The sequence below is a fragment of the Dipodomys merriami genome, unplaced genomic scaffold, assembly GCF_024711535.1.
Source record: "Dipodomys merriami isolate MVZ:Mamm:240054 unplaced genomic scaffold, mDipMer1.0.p SCAF_6, whole genome shotgun sequence".
Lineage (NCBI taxonomy): Eukaryota > Metazoa > Chordata > Mammalia > Rodentia > Heteromyidae > Dipodomys > Dipodomys merriami.
Window position 1 is genome coordinate 11,152,354 of NW_027206179.1, and position 19,288 is coordinate 11,171,641.

Consider the following 19,288-nt stretch of genomic DNA (forward strand, 5'->3'; position numbering starts at 1 on the left):
TGGTGCTGTGGCTCGTAGTAGAGCGCTCGCCTTGAGCTGAAGAGCTGAGGGATAGTGCCCAGGGCCCCTCCCCCCCCCAAAGAAAACAAAAGTTGGAAGTAGAGCTGTGGTTCAAGTGCTTGAGCATTTTGCTCATTGCCCAGGCCCTGAATTCAAGCCCCAGGAGACACACACACAAGACCCACACTATGTGATCCCCATTGGTAGAAAATGTGCACAACAGATGGGTCCAGAGATGTATTCCATTGGGGCAGGGACTATGGAGGGGACAAGGTAACTGCTCATGCAGATGGAACTTCTTGGTAGGATGGAATGTTCCGGAACTGGACAGTGTATTAAAAACCAGGAACCAGGCACTGGTGGCTCATGCCTGTAATCCTAGCTACTCAGGAAGCTGAGATCTGAGGATCACGGTTCAAAGCCAGCCTGGGCAGGAAACTCTGAGACTCATGTCCAATGAACCACCAGAAAACTGGAAGTGGCACTGTGGCTCAAGTGGTAGAGCGCTCACCTTGAGCTGAAGAGCTGAGGGACAGCGCCCAGGCCCAGAGTTCAAGCCCCACGACAGGCCCCCCCCCCCAAAAAAAAAAAGGTGAGCTGTTTGGTGTGGAGATTGTACCTTGATGAAACGCCAGGTGGGGTCTCCTGCCCATCTCGTCCTGTGTGGCTGTATACAGCCTGGGCTTCAGCAGGCCCCGGCGAGTCATGGCGGCTCAGGGCTGCCTGAGTAGCCCAGGGACCCCAGCCCATGTACACCCACTAGCTGGCAGCCAGCTGCCCGGGTGATCTCACACAGCTCTGTGCCTCTGAGCGTGTTGCCAGACAGGAGCGAGGCCAGGACGTGCCAGTCCCCTGTGCCCAGTTCCAGGAAGGAACAGAGGGTCCGAGCAGACCAGGTGCTGCCCCCCAGCCCGGCCAGCCCTGCTGGCTGAACCATGGCTGGCTGCGGCAGTGGGAGCCCGGGGAGGGAGGCTCCTCGCTCAGGGCCTGCAACGACTTACTGCTACTCCGTCAGAGAGGAGGCCCCACGAGCCTCTTCTTCCCGGGGACAGGAAGGATGCTGTCTGTGGGGACAGCTGTGGGTAGGGCCTCGATGGCCTCAGGCCACACCCATGATCTCGTAGACCTTGGGGCTGACTTGGGATGAGCACTCAGGCCGCAGCCAGTGCCCTTGCTGCCCTCGGGCCCTTTCCAGCACCCATGGGCCACTCACTACCCCCTGCCTGGCCACCCAGAGCTGTGGTCACCTTCCTGACACCCAGCCACCCACCCGGGACCCTGCCCAAGATGGACAGGAGGGTCGGTCTGAGTGGGGGGAATCCCACACCCCCTCCCACGGCACCCCCCCAGCAAGACACACGACATAGAAATCAGGCAAGGAGGCGGCCGCGGTCGTAACAGGCTGCATTTAGTGGTTTTTTTCTTTTTTATGTACAAGAAAAATGAAATTTTTTTGTTTTTTTAATCATCTTTTATGTTTTTTGTTTTTTTTATTACTTTTAAAGCTTCTCCCCCCACCCCCAAAAAGTGCATTTTTATCCATTGATTTTTTTTTTTTTTGTTAAATCTCCCCACTTTATAAAGACTCTCGAATACAGTCCATGGAATGTCTTGTCTGTGCTCTGTAACCCCTGGGCACCCCCCCCCACTTGCCAGGCCTGGCCCCCCAAATCCAAGGCACCTCATATCCAGACCTGGGGTGCCAGGAGACCACCCATCCATAGCTCTAGGCAGCCCTAGCCACAGGCCGGGGTCCCCTGGCCTCCATTTCCTAGCCTCCCACCCCCACCCCATGTCAATCTAGCCCGTCTGACCTCTGAGACTTGCGACCCCTTAGCACTGAGCCCACACAAGGCCCTGACCCGCCCTGCGCCAGCCAGGCCCCCACGTCTGGAAAGGCTGCTTCCTCAGCTTAAATAACTCTTTAAAATAAAACTGCAAATATAAATATCTTTCTCTCTCAAAAAATAGGATTTTTGCTTTTTTTTTTGTTGGCTTTTCTTTTTTCCTTTACCCCCCCCCCCCCGGGCCCCCTTTCTGGTATTCCTCTCAGCCTGTGTCCCTGTGTCATCTACAATTGTGGCTACCTGGACTGTCTCTATCCTGGGGAATGTGGCTGATCCCTGCCTCAGTTTACCACATGCTACCTTGACTGTGCCTGACATGGCCCAGAGGACCCCCTCAGGAGGAAGCCACGGTTAGCTGTATACATTAGGGTGGTCAGTCTCTGCTGCGGTGCAGGGGTGTCTCTGGCTGGGTGGACTTTGGTATGACCCGCTGAGTCCAGGCTCTGCTTTACATTCACTAGTTTCCATGTAGTTGGTTTTATTATTATTTTTTTATTTCTTGGTTTTTTTTCTTTTTTAATCTCAAAAGGTGGAGGGGGGGCAAGGCAAGGAGCAGCTACTACACAGGGCCATTCATTCCTCTCTTTAGGGCCCTGCAGATTTGGGGACAGTGGCAGGCGGTACCCCTGCCTGGAACTACGCCCCCCCCAGGCCTGGCCCTCACTCTCCTGCACACACCCGCACACAGCACCCACTCTTCACCAGGTGATGATGGAAAGAACAATTTCACTTGGTTTTGTCTTTTTTTTTTCCTTTTTTTTTTGTTTGTACCAGGCAGTTAAAAAAAAAAAAAAACACCAAAAAGAAAACACAAAAAAAAAAACCCCAAACAACCAAACAAAAACCTTTCTGTAACATCCTCCAAGACAAACAGCCTCCTCAAATATTTCCTGAAACACGTAAATTCAGCAGTATCTTTGGCAACACCTTTATCACGACCTTAATTTAAAGAATAAAAATAAAATCGATCCACGTCTATATACAGTATGTGATTGCGCAGAGTTGGGGCAGGGCCGGGTTGGGCTGGGGGACGGGGCTGGGGGGCGGGGGGGGGGTCCCGGCTCTGGGCCCATGCAGACGCTGCGGCCCCCAGGACGGGCTAGCGGTTAAGGCAGAGTTGGGGGGCAGGGCTGGCAGAAGCTGAGCGCGGAGCTGGGGGGCAAGGGTCTAGTGCAATTCCAGAGGTCTGTGTTCAAAACTGCCACTGGCAGGCTGTGGATCCCTACTCCTACCAGGGTCCCCACAGGGCCAGCCCCCTACATCTAGAGGCCCCCACCCCTAGCAGGACATGTGATTTGAGTTGGTTTTATTGCGGGGCGGGGGGGGAGAACTCGTCCCACCCGGGGGGGCCTCTTGGGGAGTAGGGGTGGCCCCCAGCCTGGGGTGCTTGAATTCCCAGCTCAGCCTCGAAAGCTTGTTCTCCAAAACAGCTCGCCTGGTGACAGTGACACTTGGGGGGGGGGGCCTGGGGCCTGCCCCTTCTGCTGGCCCGCAGGGGGAAACCTGAGACATTTCGGGGTGCTGAAAGGCTGGGGAGGGGACAAAAACTATCCAGTAGAAACTGAGAGAAAAAAAAATCATCACCTTCTTCAAAAGCTTCCCTTTAAAAACAAAAGGACAAAAGTGGGGGACACAGGGACCCCCCCGCCCCCGGCCAGGCACCAACAGGAAGGTCCCGCGCGAGGCTTGCGACGCAGCCGGGAGGGGCTTCCTGGAGCCGGCAGCGCCGTCCTCCGCCTCGGGCCTCTGGTCCCTGTCCGTGGCCTGCGGCTCGGTCAACACCGGGCCTTTGGGGAGCCAGAGGTTGGGGGGAAGACAGGTGCAAGCCAGTTACAGTCAGTGCCTTTGATTAAAAATGGGGGGGAGGCCCTGGAAGAGAGGACCCTGGTCAAGGATGGGGGAGCACGTCCAAGATGGTGACCCAGGAGGACAGCCATGTTGGAGGGCGGGGGGGGGAGGGGAGGGGAGGGAGGCTGGGTGGTCCGGCTGGTTGGAAGGCCAGCCTTCTCGGGCCCATCCCTGAGCTGGGGGGGCAAGGAAGGAGGGAGCCCCAGGGGCGGCCACCGCCGAGCCAAGACCAAATGCAGGAGAATCGGGGGCGGGGGGGGGGGAAGGCTGGCACAGACTGGGGGACCCCATGGCTGTCCTCAGTTCAGGCCCTCCCCGCCCAGGACGGCCCACAGGCCCCTCAATGGCTCCCTGGCCGCCTGGCCACCCCCGTCAGCCTTGGGGAACAAAACTGGATTCTATGTTTGCGGTGGGGTTTTTTTTTTTTATTGTTTTGTACAAAAATAAATTGACTTTTAGGAATTCTCTTCTGCTTTCTCTCTCTCTCTTTCTCTCGCTTTTTTTTTTGTCTTTTCAATTTTTCATAGAAGTTGGATACAACTTGTAAACATGTTTTTAAATTAAGAATTAAGATAAAGTACCCGTTCTGTTACAAAGTGCCAAGACTTCTAATGTGGTTGCTTGCCTGTGGTTGGTTTTCTCATTCTTCCTTTCCATTTTGTAAAATCTTGGTTTTTATTGCTTTTGTGACATTGAACTTCGGACCCTCTAGCTCCCTCGCCCCTCGCTGGCTCCCCCCACCCCCGCCCTCTGAGACCCTGGTCCCCCCGATCTTGGCTGTCTTCACCCCATCCTGCCGCCACTTCTAAGTATATTATATATATATACATATATACACACACACACACATATACACACACGTGGATAGACACATCCATATGTATGTGTGCATGTGTGTATATATATTATATCTATATATAAATTTTGTTTTTCAGGAGGAAAAAAAAAATCTAAAAAGTGCTTGAAAAAGTGGGGAGGGGCTTAGGGGGACGGGGTCAAGACAGACATTTGCAATCTCCAAATGCGGGGTCTCGGGTGGCTGGGGGTAGGGGAGCCCTGAGTGGTGGTCCCAGGCTCCCGCCAGGTTTAAGTGCCGTGGAGGAAGGCGGCGGGAGCCCGGGCCACCCTGGAACCCCCTGCAGCCCCCAAGCCTGCCCCCGTCCCCAGGCCTGGGAATAAATAGGTTTGTGTCTCGGCGGCCGAGGGGTGCAGAGGTGCGAGGTCACAGGCGGGGCGGGAGGCGGGAGGCCAGTGGGAGGACTGAGGGGAAGACCCCCCCCTTAGTAAGTGCCCTGAGGAAGGAGGGTGGGGGGCCAGGGACCATTTAGCGTCCGCTCAGAGCAGACAGAGATCATTTAAGGTCTTGTCTGAAGACTCACAGAAACCCAGAGGGGAGGGGCACGAGAGCTGGCCCTGTTCCCGGCCCCCCCCCCAAGTCACCCCAATCCAGCCTGGAGCCCAGGGCTGGAGAACCAGGCTCGGATCAGGCCCCCTGCCCATAGTGGGCGCCCCACAAGACCCCATGCCGAGCCCAGACCCCCCCGGCGGACAGGGCGGGGGACGTGGGGGCAGGAGGGGGCCCTGTGGAGGGGCTTCATGAAGGCGACAAATCTGAGAAGCAGTATCCTAGTTCTGTGACGTCATATATATATATCTGTATATATATATATATAGATAGATAGATAGATAGATAGATATCTGTATGTAGATAGGTTTCTTTGTGTCTGGGGTGGGTGGCTCCTCTCGGTCTGGAGTTCCTGTTCTTTTTGGTTTCAGGCGAGCCTAGCTGTGAAGGGGGCCTGGGCGGCGGCCGCCCCGGGGCCCCCTGCGCCCTCGTCGCCGCCGGCTCCAGCTACATTCAGGCGGCCCGGGCCGTCGGGGCTGGTGGCCTCATCGTCCTCCTCCTCGTCGTCCTTAAAGTGCTTCTCCTGGCCGTTGCGCGGGGCGTCGGGGGCGCCGGGGGGCGCGGCGGCCCCCGCGGTGGCGTCGGGCGGGGCGCGCGCGCGCGGCTTGCGGCCCCGGCGCGAGGGCACCCCGTTGCAGCCGTCCTTCTTGAGGTGTCTGTGCAGGTGGTCGGAGCGCACGAAGGTCTTGCAGCAGCTGTCGCACTGGTAGGGCCGCAGGCCCGTGTGCACGCGCATGTGGTTCTTCAGGTCGTAGTTGTGGGCGAAGGCCGCCCCGCACTGCTGGCACAGGTACGGCTTCTCGCCCGTGTGCTTCCGCATGTGCACCTTCAGCTTGTCCTGCCTGCGGGTGGGCACGCGGGGCTGGGTCAGCGGGGTGGGGGCTCGGCCACAGGGCCCGTGGGCTGGGCGCTGGACGCCTGGGCCCTGCTCTTGGGACGAGGGGAAAACAAGGCAAGGCAGATGGCCAGCCCCAGTGCCAGTCACGGGGGAGCTGAGCTCACCACAGCCCCTCAGGCGCCCAGGCCCCACCAGTCCCCTTCTTCTTCCCCTCTGCTTGCCCCAGGACCTTTGCACGTGCTATGCTGGCCAATGGACACACTTCTTCCCCGAGCCCTATCACCAAACACAGGCTCGAATGCCACCACCTCTCGTGGCCCTCGATGCCCCCATCTTGCCCTGTGCTGCTCACTGCTTTCCTTTTTTCTTTTCTGTTTTTGATCGGAGACTAGGGCTCCTTAGTATTTGACCCTTTTGCCCTTTGGCTGGCGCTCTTAGCACCTGAGCCATGCAACCCGTGCCGTTCTTTCTCAGTCTCTCCTATGAGCCCCACGGCCTCTCCCTGCCCAGCGTGCCCGCTCAGCCTGCTGTCTTTGGACCCTAAGGCGGCTCCTAAGCCCCTGCAATGTGGCCAGGGCCGCTGAGGCACGTGCTAGGGGAGGCACGGGAGGCCGCACGTCATACATCGGGTACCCGGATACCCCAGCCCCGCCCACATGCCCACAGGCACCTGGTAGGTTCCTGACACCCTCACTGAAGATGGGGGTGGAGTCCTTCTGGAAATCTACAGGGCTGGAGCAGATCCTGGGTCTCAGAAGCCCTAGTGACTAATCCCTGACTTGCTGACAAACTCCTACGCATCCCTCAAAAGCCCACCTTGAATGCCCCTCTGCCTTCCCCAGCCCCTGAAGGCCTGGCACCTTCGGTCCCAGGCCTTTCCCAAATGGCACAGTGCAGGGCTGATAGCCCCACTTCCTCTAATCCTGCCATGCCTGGCACTTGGGTCATAAAGTCTCCACCCGGCCCAGCTCTGCTGTCCCACTGGGCTGCAGTGACGGCTCCCTCCCGGGCTGTCCGGGGCTGAGGCCCATTCTTGAGCACTCAAGGAGGCTCCTGCTCAGAAACTGGCTCAGTGTGCCAGATCCCCGGCCTGGAGGGCACAGCCTGGACTAACGCGCTCTAGCACGTAGTGCTAGCACGTAGTCCCCGCTGGGACTGGAGGCTCAGAGAGAGGGAGTGACTCTCCTGATGTTACACAGCGGGCCAGGGGCTGGGCACAGAGGCAGAGTGGGGGTGGGAGGCAGCCCTAGTTTCATCACCCCGAGCCCCGGCCTGGGTAATTATAGCCCAGGCTGCACAGGCCCCACTTACTCAACACGCCGCCGTGACTCAGAGGGGCCTCTGGGCTGCAGGCCTAGAGGGGGCGGTGGGGGTGCGCGCTGGGGCCCCGGGCTGGGGGCACAAACGGGTCGTGGGTGTGCCGAAGAGCAGGGGCTTCTCTGAATGACATTTCCCTATGCCTCAGTTTCCCTGACTACTAAGGACCAGTGGGGGGTGGCAGAACACACACCGACTCAGAATGAAACCAAGCCGGGCCCAGGGCTGGGGCGGCTGCAGCCCCAGGGGCAGGTCAGCGGCGGCTCAGGCCGGCCACGAGGCTGCCCCGCCCCGCCCCGCCCCGCCCCGCCCCGCCCCGCTCTTCCTGCAGATGGCAGCACCTGCGCCTTTCACCGCAGGCTCCGCCCCCCGCTCGTGCTCTTTGCCCCCACCTGGCACTCCCAGGCACTGGAGTTCAGGCCGCGCCCTGGTCTCCAGCCCGTGGGTGGGGAGGGGTCTGGCGTGCTGGGGAGGGGGCAGCCTCAGGTCCCGCTCCGCAGGGTGGGACCGGGAAGCGGGGACAATGGCTTCTTTCTTCAGCCTCGGTGGGCGTGGCCAGGGGAACCCCAGGGCGGGCTGGCAGGGGGGTAGGGGTGACGCTGAGTCACCCAGCCTGGCAGGGTCGCTGCCTGCCTGTGCCCACCCCCACACACACGGGCCTGGCCTGCCCTGGCTCCACGGCCAGGCCGGCCACCTCTGGACTCCTAAGACTCAATCACCAACTATCACAGACTGGCCTCGAACTCTTCCCACTCCAGGGAGCACCCCAGGACCGCCACCCAGGCCTCTTCATGTCCACGGGCCCTGCAGAACAAACCCTCACCCCGAAAAGTCCCCTGCACCAGGGCCTCCGCTGGGCGTGTCAGCCTAAGCACCTCTCCCGGCCCCTCCCACCTCCTCGCTCGCTGAGGCGGCGGCAGCCTGGCCCCGGCCCGAGCAGGGAGCGCCGGCCCCGAGCCTGCTCTGCCCCACTGCTGGGGCCTAGACCAGGGCTCGGCGGACAGCAGGTGCCTAACAAACACGGCCAGTCCCCGAGCTCTCGCGCTGCCAGGCTGCCCCTTCTCCTGCCGCAAAACAAAACCTGCCACACGCACACACAACCTGCCCAGCAAAAGGAAGAGCGCCTCTGGCCTGGGGGGGGGGGGGGTTCAGGGTGTCTGCTGGGGCCACCTGGCCTCAGGCCTCAGCTGTCCCTTGCTCGCTAGGCTGTCTGCCCCCAGAGCAGGGAAATCATACTGGCCCGGACAGACAAGCAAGAGGGTCGGGCTAGGTGCAGAAGGCTGTCCTGGCCGCCCGCCCAGCCGCCCAGCCGCCCGCCCGCCCGGCTCACCTGGTGAATCGGACCTTGCAGATGTTACACTCGTAGGGCTTCTCGCCCGTGTGCGTGCGGATGTGCCGCGGCAGCTTGCCGGCGCCCTGGATCACCTTCTCGCAGATCGGGCACTTCTGGAAGGCCTTGGCGCGGATCTTCTTCTCCCCCTTCTGCGACCACGCCGGGTACACGTCGCCTTCGTGGGCGCCGCTGAAGTACTTCAGGTAGTAGTCCATGACGCCCTTGTCGTCCGCCCGCGACTCCTCGTCGCTGTCCCCGGCCGCCAAGGCCCCCGCCCGGCCCACGGAGGACATCATCTGCTGCAGCAGGGTGCTGGCCGCCAGCCCGTCCACGTCCGCCGTGTCCCCATCCTCGCCCTCGGCGGTGCCCGACAGGAAACCCGGGGAGTCTCCGGGCTCGGGAGCGGCCTCTGACAGGGAGGTCACCTCCTCTTCCCCGGCCCGGCCATAGTGGCCGTTCTGTGTGGCCGCCGGCGGGGCCACTGGGGGTGGGAAGAGGCCGCCAGCCGCGGGGGCGTCCTCGTCCCGCTCGGGCCACAGGCCCGGGTTGCTGTCCCCCTCGTCCCCGTCCCCTGCCGGGGGCCGCTCGGCAGGGGGCCCTGGCCCGTAGAAGTCCAGGCCATTGCAATCGCCTGCGGCCACCGCTGCCACGGCGGCCGCCACAGCCTCCTTGGTGGCGTCCAGGTCGTCATCGGGAGCGCTGAAGGCGGACCACGGGAAGGTGCCTGCAGCGGCGGCGGCGGCGGCAGCGGGGGGCAGGCTGTTCATGGGGTTGCTCTGGAAGAACTCCAGGTACTCCTTGGCGCGCAGGAGGTTGCGCTGGTCAATCTGCTCCACCAGGTCCAGCTGCCCCGTGTCGCCGCCCCCATCGGCGGCCAGGATCTGGCGGTCCAGCAAGTCGGCGCACACATGGCTCACGGCGGGGATCTCCAGCAGGCGCGCGGCGCTCAGGATGTCGCCCACGTTGGCTGTGCTGACGGTGAGCGTGGCGGTGTAGGCGAAGTCCATGAGGGCGGTGAGCGCGTCCGCGCTGACGAAGTCTATCTCGTACACGTTCTGCTGGTCCACCACGGCGCCGGACGTGAACAGCTTCTTGAAGTACTGGCTGCAAGCCGCCAGTACGGAGCGGTGCGTGGGGAACTCGCGGCCCTCTACCAAGATCACCACGTCGCACAGCAGGCCCTGCGTCCGCTGCTCATTCAGCCCGCTTAGGATGTCGCTGCTGTGGTCGGGAAACGGGATCCCGATGGGGCCGTCCACGCCGCCGGCCATCTTCCGCGCCGAGACCTGCAGCCGGGACACGGGGTTCTCATGAAGGCGGCCCCCTGCACAGCACCCCCGCCGCTTCCCCAGCCGGGCCCCAGGGCCATCCCGTGACCAGATCCACCTGACCCGCAGGAGCCGATGCTGAAAGCCCACCCTGGCTGCTCCCCTCGGGGGAGGCCCTGAAGAGCACCACGGGGCTGTGGAGCGCCCGCCACAGCGGGCACACGGGGGTCCTGCCCATGCAGCTGCTTTTGCTCCCCTGCACCCCCCCCAGACCTGGGCAGAGGGGCCACCTGCCACAGCTCTCCACAGAGGACCCAGCAGGGCCTGGGGACACACCCAGGGCCCTCTGACCTGGAAGCAGTCCTTGGAGGGGGAGGTCTGAATCTCCCCCAGGAAGAGGTGAGGCTGAGCCACGGAGACCCGGGGCCGGCCGCACAGTGAGTAACAGGGGAAAGCAGGCCGCGACCTAGGCGGAGCCCCCCAAGTCCACAGCCCGCTTGGCATCCTGCATCTCAGCTGCTCCACGGGCTGCTCCCCCAGGGCAAAGGCTGCACTCTGCGTCTCTCTCTCTCTCCAGAAGGGCAGGGGTCTCTGCTCACGAAAGTGGGAACCTGCTCTCCCCGGTTTGTCCATCCGTCCGTCCGTTCCGCAGTCCCCGGGGCTGACTCACCCGCCCACTCTGGCTTGTGTAACCCTCTGGCTGTGGTCCCCACCCTCTCCCGGGAGCCAACCGCCCCTTACCACCCAGCACAGCCCCACTGCTCCTCACCCCTCTGGGATGCCACCGCCATCCCTCAGGACAGGGCCTGGCGGGCGATCCCTTGGCCCCCTGAGAACCACAGGCCCCTCCTGTCCCCACCAAGAAGCCCTAATGCCTGGCCCTCCCATACATGAGCCTTTCTCAGGCCAGCAAGGGAGCCCAGGGCTAGCCCAGCCGGACCCAAGGCCACAGCCCCCCTCTCCCCAGCCAGTGGCCCTTGGAGTGGGGTCCCATGGCCGACACAGAGGCCTTTGTGTGGCCCGGGCTCTCTCCTCCCGTGGCCGCCCACCCTCCTGCCAGCTGCTAGGCTCTCACAGCCCCGCCTCAGTGGGAAAAGGAGGCTCAGATGCGGCCTGGGGGGGGGGCTCTACGCCCTGGTGGGAGCGCCCACCCCCTACCACCATCTGCCGTCTGGCCCCGGCCCCGGGGAGCGTGTGGGCAGATGGGGCTTGGGATCAGACAGGCCCAGGCCCAGGCCCAGGCCCCTGCCCCTGCCCCCGCCCCCCCCCCCGCATGCACGCTTACAGGGAGGGAGAAACCTCTGCCCCGGCCCCCCTCCCTCCCTTTCTGGGCTGTCCTCCTCCAGGTGACCCAGGATCCTCTGGTCCCCAGGGGCCTAGAGATTGAGACCCAAAATTGTCCAAGTGACTCAGCCCTCACTGTGGCAGCTCCTCCCCTCCGCCAGGCACCCAGCCCTGGGCCAGGGGCTGCTGGGGCCTGGCAGGGCTGGAGGCCACGCCTCCCCTCTCCTTTCCCAGGATACGGACTCCCCCAAGCCTCCCCAGAGCCTCTTGCCAAGCAGCCAGGCCTGGGGGACACTGACCAGGCAAGTCACACGAGGCTCACACTCCCCACCGACAAGATGAGCCAGCCAAGACCCAGAGAGGGCCAGCGTGCCAGCCAACGACACCCAGCAAGGCTGGATGGACCACAACGGAGGTCCCCACCTACCCAGAGAGGATGCCCTCCTTGCCTGGCCTCCGAGACCGAACTGGGCTGCAGACACCTGACCCGCCCACCCGCCCTCTCTCCAGGAACAAGAGCCACCTGCCCGGCCGCCAGGCACCGCCGCCCCACCTGGGCCTCTCAGGGGCCTCTCCCAACAACCCGCTCCCAGTAGGGCAAGGACGTCAGGGGTTTGGCCAGAGCCCCTTGCCGGTGCCGGAGGCCCAGAAATAAAAAGCACCTGAATGCTGCGGACCCACTGTGTGGTTCTGGCTGCTTCTCACGCTGATTCCTAGGGACCCTGGCTAGCACACGGCCTAGGAAGTCCCCACAAACTGCCCTCAGTGGTGGCACTGGCCTCCTCCTCGGAGCAGGCCCCAGGCCCAGCTCTCCTGACTCCTGTGTGTCCTTTCCATGGTTGCTAAGAAATGCGGGTGAGGAGCCAGCTCTGGCAGGCCCGGCCTGGGCTGGAGGTGGGGACCTGCTCTCTCGACCCCAGCCACACACAGTAGGGCCGCAGCCACCAGCGGAATGAACCGAAGCCCCAGCTCACACCAGCTGTGCCCGCCCGGAGAGCTGCACCACTCCTGACCCCCGTCTAACCAAAGGTGACTTGCTACAGCTCCTTGCAAAGGCGACAGGACCCGGGCCCTCACCTCGGCTCTCTAGAGCTCCCAGAAAGCACTAGCTGCTTTCAGTTCATCCTCCTCCCGCTCCTGACTCAGAGAGGTAGCAACACCCAGCCAAGGTCACACCGTACACACACAGCCAGGTGCAGCTGGGGACAGGCCCTCCCGCTTGGGCTGCTGCCCCCCTCCCCAAGGCTGGGGACCAGCTGTAAGGTCAGGGGAGGCGTGTCGTCCACGAAGGTCCCGGGGACGGTAGGGGGGTAACCAATGGGAGAGGGCCTAAGGTGGCCAGGGACCCCCACCCAACACCCAGCGAGCCTCCCCACAGTCACCTGCCACGCCACCCACCTCCCACCCTCGGCTGAGCAGGGGCCTCAGCCGCTGCCGGCCCCACTCCCAGAGCTGAGTGAACCTGAGCAGGACCCACACCTCCAGGGCCTTGGTTACCTGGGGTGGGGGGAGGGGGCAGTGGGGGGGAGGTGGTGGAAAGAGTCCTCTCCCCACTCAGCAGGCTTTCCCTGAGCACCCACTGTGTACCCCGGCTGGTCACCAGAAGGCCCAGACAGGCAGCCCCTTGCAGCTAGGGAAGCTTTTGAACCCCACTTTGGAACATCAGAGAACCAGGCCCACTACCCTTGGCACCGACAGGCCAAGAATTGGGTAACCCAGCTCTCAGAAGCAACAAGGTGGTAAATGCTGCCTCAGAGAGGGTGGGTGGTTAGCCCAAGGTCACACAGCAAAGCCTGGCTCACAGGTGCGGCTGCCAGGCCCCAGCCGAGCTGGACCTGCCCCCTCCCAGCCTGGCTGCCTGTGTTGCAAGATTGGCCGGCTGGTTACCCCGCCCTGACCTGGTGCCAATCCTGCCTGGCCCAGTCCCCGGCCCGGGTTTAATGGGACAGGAATGCAGTGTCCCACTCCAAGGCCGGCCACCAGGGGCCCTCCAGTCTGCCCCCTGCCCACCTCCCCCCTAGGTGGCAGGCCACCCTCAGGCCAGGCAGGCGCACACAGGCCCTCGGCCATTTTGCATGTCCATTTATTGCCCTAAATGGGGAGGGGCTTCCTGCCCGGGCCTTAAAGGGCCAGAGGCAGGAAGGCAGCTGGCCCAGTGGGAAGTGTGCATGTGTGGGGGTGGGGGCAAGGCGGCCTGGGGATTCCATCTTACCCCCAAGTCCAGGGCGGGGCCGAGGCCCACCCTGTTCCCACGCCCCACGCTCTCTGAGTATAGTCAGGGCCAGGAAGCCCAGACCCGAGACCCAGGCTGGGCTCCAAGAGGAAGCTGCAGCGCTCCAGGAGGGCAGGCGGTGAGCTTCCTGTTCCTGGGGGAAAGCAAGGCCCAAGGCCACACCAGCCAGCCCGCTGCACCTGCCGACCAAGGTGCCCAGCAGAGGCCACCACATGACCTCGAGGGGCCTGCCTGTCACCTGGTATGCCCTCTCCCCAGCCTGAGCAGGTGGAGGGCTCACGACCTGGAAGCTCCCTGGGCCAAGGGGCCCCGGGCCCCGGAGAGCCGGGCAGCCTGAGCTGCCAGGACCTCGGATCTCACCAGATCCCTCAGACACCCTGGCGGGAGGGACCCGGCCTGTTTTCCAGTCAAACCAGAAAGGCGTGGGTGGGGACGCCTCCACCGAGTGGCCATCCCCAGCCTGCTGGGGGGACAGATGGAAGGGCTGGTCTTCTGGCCACGCGCCTCACCCATGCCAGGTTCTGAGCAGGGCACCTGCACTGCAGAGCTCTGAGTCTGGGCCTTCAGGGCTGGGGCTGCTCCCCAAGCCTGGTCTCCCTCATACAGGGACTTTCCCCTCCCTCCCCTGCCCCCAGCTCAGTAAGACAGGGCCTGGAATCATGACCCATTCTGCAACAAAAAACAGGCTCAGAGAGGGGAAGCAACCTGCCCAGAGTCACAGAGCCGAGCTGGAATTTGAACACAGGCCATCTGACTGACTAGTCCAGCCTAACTAGTCTTCCCAGAATGCCTTTGCCCCTCCCCCAGCGCAGCCCGAGGGAGAGCAGCAGTGGACGGAGTCCCCCACCCTGAGGCCATGGGGCTGAGCTGGGCGTCCCACGGAGCCCCAGAGCTGCCCCAGAGAAGGGACAGGGAGGTCACCCAGGGGCCTGGGGCAGGGCTGGAGTCCAGGGTGCTGGCCCTGGCCCTTGGATCCCCAGGTCGGGTGTGCAAAAGGGACTCGTGCCAGGCTCTGACCCAGTCCAGTAGTCGCCCAACTCGGGCTCCAGGGCCTTGAATGCCACTGAGGTTGAAGGCAATCTCCCAGATTACTCACGGGGAACTGAGGCAGATGAGAGGCCCCTGGTGCCCACAGCCGCTGAAGGGTGGCTTATATCAGGAATTGGGGCCGGGAAACAGGGGTGCGGGGCGTCTCGGGTGACCAGAGAACCACACCAACGCCCAGCAGCTCCTGGGGTGCCCTGGGCTGGTGAGCTCGTCCTCCACAAGGGAGGCAAGGACAGCCGCAGGAGGACCTCCACTGTGGGGACGAGACTCTAGGGGCCTGGGGCTCGTCCAAGGTCACACAGCAAGAAAACTACATTCCAAATACTACTGAGCCCCTCCCTCAGGCCAACTCTGCTTCAGAGGGGTAACTCTGGAGTCTTGGCTCTGGGGAGGTGACCTCTGTCCCTGCCTGCCCGAAGGAGGGAGGAGCAGGGTCAGGATGGTAGGGTACGGCTTGGCAGGGGTGGGACAGGGCTTCCTATGCACACCAAGTACCCACATGCCAGGCTGGGAGGCGAGAGAACTGGGGCTCATGCTGTGTGACCTTGGAGCCTTGCTGGCCCTCTCTGAGCTCAATGTCATCTTTGGGCAGAGTCACAGGGAGGCACCGTTTAGGTGCCTACAATGAAAGGAGGTTCTACCATGCATCTGACTCTCCTTCCTGGAAAGACACAGGTGGGCAGACAGCGCTGGGCCAAGACACCAGGGGACTTTGGAGTGGCCCTCCACCGGAGAGGCAGGACCACCAGGTCAGACCCAGCTGCAGCTGGGTGACCTTGGGCTGCTCTCTGCTTCCCTGCCTCCCATGGCCCAACCCAGACCCAGCTCTGAGGTTTACTGGGCTCACGTGGGACCTCCCCCCAGGCCTCATCCTCCAGTTGACAAGGACTGCCACCAGGTGGACCCAGCTATGGGTCAGACAGCCTCAAGGAAAAGAACAGAACAAGCCCCAAAGCCACCAAGGACGCAGGACTGCCTCAGAAACTGACTGCCCACACCCCCCCCCTCCTCGGGGCAGCGCTGGCCGGCCTCAGTCTCCCCTGTGGAGCAAAAAGGCTCCCGCATCACCTGCTGCTCTCTGGGCTGAGAGGTGTGGGGGGGGGGCCCCCAGCGGGCCGGGCCAGGTGCTGACTGGTCACCCTGCAGCCAATCAGAACTGAATAATAAATACCCCCCCAAAGTGACCCACGAATTAAAATTTCAGTGTCCTCGTTGGCTCCTCTTTCCTGCATGGGGCCTGGCTTTTCCAGTGGCGGCGGCCGTCCCCCCCCCCTCCCCCAGGGCGCCCCGTCGCCACAGCGATGCCTGGCGGTAAACAGAGCCCCGAGCCCAGCAGAGTGAGGTGCCAGGCCCGGCCAGGCCCCGTGTGCGCTGCAAGGCCCCAGGGGGGGAGGTGGGGGGGGGCGGGAGAGAAATGTCCCCAAGCCCGGAGCCCAGGCAGCAGCGACCAGATCTGGCCTGGAGCCCCGGCCTGCCAATAGGAAGTGAGGGGCTGGTGGTGGCGGGGAGGTCCCCCCCCCCGTCCCCAAGGGTGGGAGCGGCCACTCCGGGTTACGCCCTGGCCCGGGTGGAGGGGCCGACACGGGAGTCCCGGGCGCGCTGTCCGCGAGGCAGCTGGCGGGGCGGGGGAGCGGGGCACCCATGGGTGAGCCAGGTGGGCCGGCGGGGGGGGGGGAGGGGCATCCACGCCTCTCTCACTTCCGCCCGCGGGCTGGGGGGCAGAGGAGCCGCGGCCACTCCGCCAACTCCAGAAGTGGGGAGACCCCGGGCGCCCCGGGGTCCGGCGGCGACTCGGCGGCTCCCCCGGCGGCCGGGCTGCGCCTCTTCCCAGACCCGCAGAGGCCTGGGGCGGGGGGGGGGGGAGGGGGGAGGACGGACACCGGCCCCGGGCGCCCGGCGCAGCCCCCGGCCGGGTCCCACCCCGGGGCTGGGGGGAGGGGGCCGCCCCCCCGCCCCTGCCGCGCGCCCCGGCGACCAGGCCGCCCGGCTCGCACGTGGTGGCGGCGTCAGGGGAAACGGGGTAGCGGGTGGGGGGGGGGGTCCGGCCCGAGGAGACGGGGTCACGCGCTCGGGGGCGCGGGCCGCCCTGCGGGCCTCCCCGGGGCCCACGGGCCGGGGCCGCGCGGACGCAGGACGAGGAGGCCGCACCGGGAACAGGAAGCGGCCGTCCCCGCGGCCCGCGCCCCTCCCCGAGCCCCGGGCCGCCGCGCGGGTCCTACCTCCTTCCCGGGCAGCGCGAGGGGCCCGGCCCCGGCGGCAGCGGCGGCGGCGGCGGCTGGCTGGCTGGCTGGCGGCTCCGAGGCCGGGAGGCGGCAGTGAGCCCGGCCCCGCGCCACCCCCCGCCGCCGGCGGCCAATCCCCACCCGGGCTGGGGGGAGGGCGATGCAAATTACCCCGGATCTGGGTCCGCCCGCCCGCCCGCCGCCGCCGCCGCCGCCGCCGCCGCCGCCGCCGCCGCCGCCGCCTCCCCCGCGCCCGGCCCGACCCGCGCCAGGCCGCGCATCCCCGGGCTCGCCTGCGCCGCGCGGCCGCGGGGCCGTCGCCCTCCCCGGGGAGCGCCCTCTCGAAGGGGGGGGGAACCCCCTCCCCCAGGGCGGGGGGCCGGGGGCGGGGGGTCGGGGACAGTTACACAACAGGCGGGAGGGGCCCGGGCGGGGAGGGGGAGGCCCGCGGCCGCGCAGCCGGAAGCCGGGACCGCCACCGGCCCCCGGCGAGGGAGCCGCGCAAGCCCCGCCCCCACGCCGCGCCGCGCCGCGCCGTCGCGCGCGCCCATTGGCGAACCGGCCCGCCCCTCCTCTCGGGCCGCGGCGGGCCGCCGGCGCGGAGCATCCTGGGGCTTGTAGTACGCGTCTGCGGCCACTCGCCCGGCCGGGGGCAGCAAAGGAACTACAGCGCCCAGAGTGCCGCGCGGCCTCGGCCGCCCACCCGGACACCCCACCCCTTCCCCCTCCTTTGCAAAGCCCCCCTCCCTGTTTTTTCAGCCCCCTCCCCCCCATCCCCCATAGAGCTCCATACTGGCCAACTCCAACGTATGCACGCAGCACCGAATAGGCCCCCCGGGGGGCGAGGGCGCCCCCCGTGCCCGGCTGCAAACTTAGCGCGCGACGCGCCCCCCTAGATCCCCACGCCGGGTCTCCCCCACCCTCGAAGCAGCCCCACTTCCCCTCCCCCGCTCCTCGCGCGCCCGGGAGCCCCGAAAAGACCAAGAACCCGGTGTTGGGGTGGTGAGGGAATTGGGGGTGAGTGCTGGCGCGCGAGCCCATGCACTTCGCCCCCAATCCCCTCTTCCCGGGCGGCGCCCTCCCCCCCCCCCGTCCTGCCTCCGTGCGCTCGGGCTCGGGGTGGGGGGTTCGCCTCCAGCCTCCGGGGTAGAGCTGCCAAGCACCCCGTCCTCGGAAACTTGGGGAGAAACGTCCCCGGGTCTCCCCTGGGCCGCGAGCGCAGGGTGGGCGCTGCGCTTTCCCCGCCTGGGGCGCCCCCCGTCCCCGCCCTGCAACCCCGGTGCCCCCCCCGGGGGGGGTCAGGGGGACGGCGGGACGGGGAGGAGGAAGAAACCGCACCGGGCGCTGGACTTACCTCGCGGGGCCGGGGCCGGGGCCGGGCCGGGGCGCGCGGGGCCGGGGCCCGGAGTCGGGGCTGGGCGCCGTCGGCCGCTCGTCCGCCCGCGGGGTCGGCGGCGCTCGCGCTGCCCGGGCTGGCGGTGCCCGCGTCGCGCCTGGCTCGGGCGGCGGCGGCGGCGTCACGGCCCCTACAGTCACCGTACAGTACCGCCAAGGCCCCGTATGATGCTCGCGACTCCCTTCCTGGTTTCTCCGAGGGCAAGAGGGGTCCTCCCTTGTCTTAAAGGTGCCGCAGCCCCGGCCCCCCCCCCGCCCGCCGGCCCGCCCCCCCACCCGGCCTCCGCGGCCAGAACAGGCTCGGCAGGTCCGCTCTTGCCACGTCCCTGCCCTCCCGTGGGGCTGCGCCCGCCGCGCCGGGGAGACCGGGCTGTTATTAGGTTTGGGGGCGAGTGGAAGGGGGGGGTCCAGCCCCCGCCGCGGCGCCCCCCCCCGCCCCGGGCCCCCCGCCTCTGACCTCTCCGCCCCGCCGCGCGGCGCCGTGCCAGCTTGCCAGCTTATCTGGCCCCAGAGCTCTCCGGGGCGCGGGGGGCGGGGGGAGAGCGAGTGAGCGCGAGCGAGCGCGGGGGGCCCCCCGGGTGCGGAGGGGGGGGCCTGCAGATAAACAGGCCCCCAAGCCTGTGCGCAGGGCGGGGTGCGGGGCGGCGGGGGGGGTTCCGCGGGCCGTGCCCCCCGACGCCCGGGGCGTGGCAGGATGGCAGCGGGGGTGGGGAGCGCGCCGTGCGCACGGCGGGACCGACGCGGGCGTGGGTCGGGCGTGCTGCCCCCGGGGCGGGCCGCGGGTGGGCTGAGGGGGGAGGAGGAGGAGGCTGATCGCTTGGGGACCCCCACACACACCCCCCACTCCCTCTTCTCACACACACGGGGTGGGGTAGGGGGTGTCCGGGCTCCTGAGCCCTTGCGGAGGGGGGGCTCGGTGTTGCCCAAGCCGCCCGGTGCTGGACCCCGGGGAGGGGGGGCAGCGGCTTTGCGGGGACGGCGCGGAGCCGCCGGGGCGCCCCGTCCCCTCGGGTGGGGAGAGAGCGGACCTGCCCGCCCGCGATTATATAAAGGAGTCGCCTCCACCCGCCCCGCTGCCAGGGGCGTAGCGCGGGGAAGGGGTTGGGGAGGGAGGAGGGAAGGGCGGACGGGGTGGGGAGGGCGGTTGTTTTCCCTGGCTTCCCAAGTTCCCCCACCCACCCCATCCAGCTGCTGGGGGTAGGGGGTGGGGGTGACGGTGGGGAGGGGGGCGGAGGGGAGGATGGTGTGGAG

At 65.7% G+C, this 19,288-nt stretch overlaps 1 protein-coding gene across 3 annotated transcripts; it reads right to left on the reverse strand.

The window, feature by feature from the left end:
• Positions 1-1,391: 1,391 nt before the first annotated feature.
• On the reverse strand, positions 1,392-18,277 carry LOC138813909 (zinc finger and BTB domain-containing protein 7A). Of its 3 annotated transcripts, none has more exons than XM_070002497.1 (3): positions 17,997-18,277; positions 8,586-9,874; positions 1,392-5,942 (listed from the first exon to the last, which is right to left on the reverse strand). In XM_070002497.1, the coding sequence occupies exons 2-3, from the start codon at positions 9,857-9,859 to the stop codon at positions 5,468-5,470; spliced, it is 1,749 nt and encodes a 582-aa protein (XP_069858598.1). In that variant the 5' UTR covers positions 9,860-9,874; positions 17,997-18,277; the 3' UTR covers positions 1,392-5,467. The 3 variants fall into 3 exon arrangements, with proteins under 3 accessions (XP_069858598.1, XP_069858597.1, XP_069858596.1); XM_070002496.1 differs by lacking the exon at positions 17,997-18,277 and adding an exon at positions 16,640-16,824; XM_070002495.1 differs by lacking the exon at positions 17,997-18,277 and adding an exon at positions 10,208-10,955.
• Positions 18,278-19,288: the final 1,011 nt, after the last annotated feature.

Coding starts and splice junctions, on each gene's coding strand:
- LOC138813909 (XM_070002495.1), bottom strand. CDS start 10,489: ATGGACAAACCGGGGAGAGCAGGTTCCCACTTTCGTGAGCAGAGACCC. Junction 9,875..10,207: donor CCTCCAAGGACTGCTTCCAG/GTCAGAGGGCCC, acceptor TCCCGGCTGCAG/GTCTCGGCGCGGAAGATGGC. Junction 5,943..8,585: donor TGCAAGGTCCGATTCACCAG/GTGAGCCGGGCG, acceptor GCCCACCCGCAG/GCAGGACAAGCTGAAGGTGC.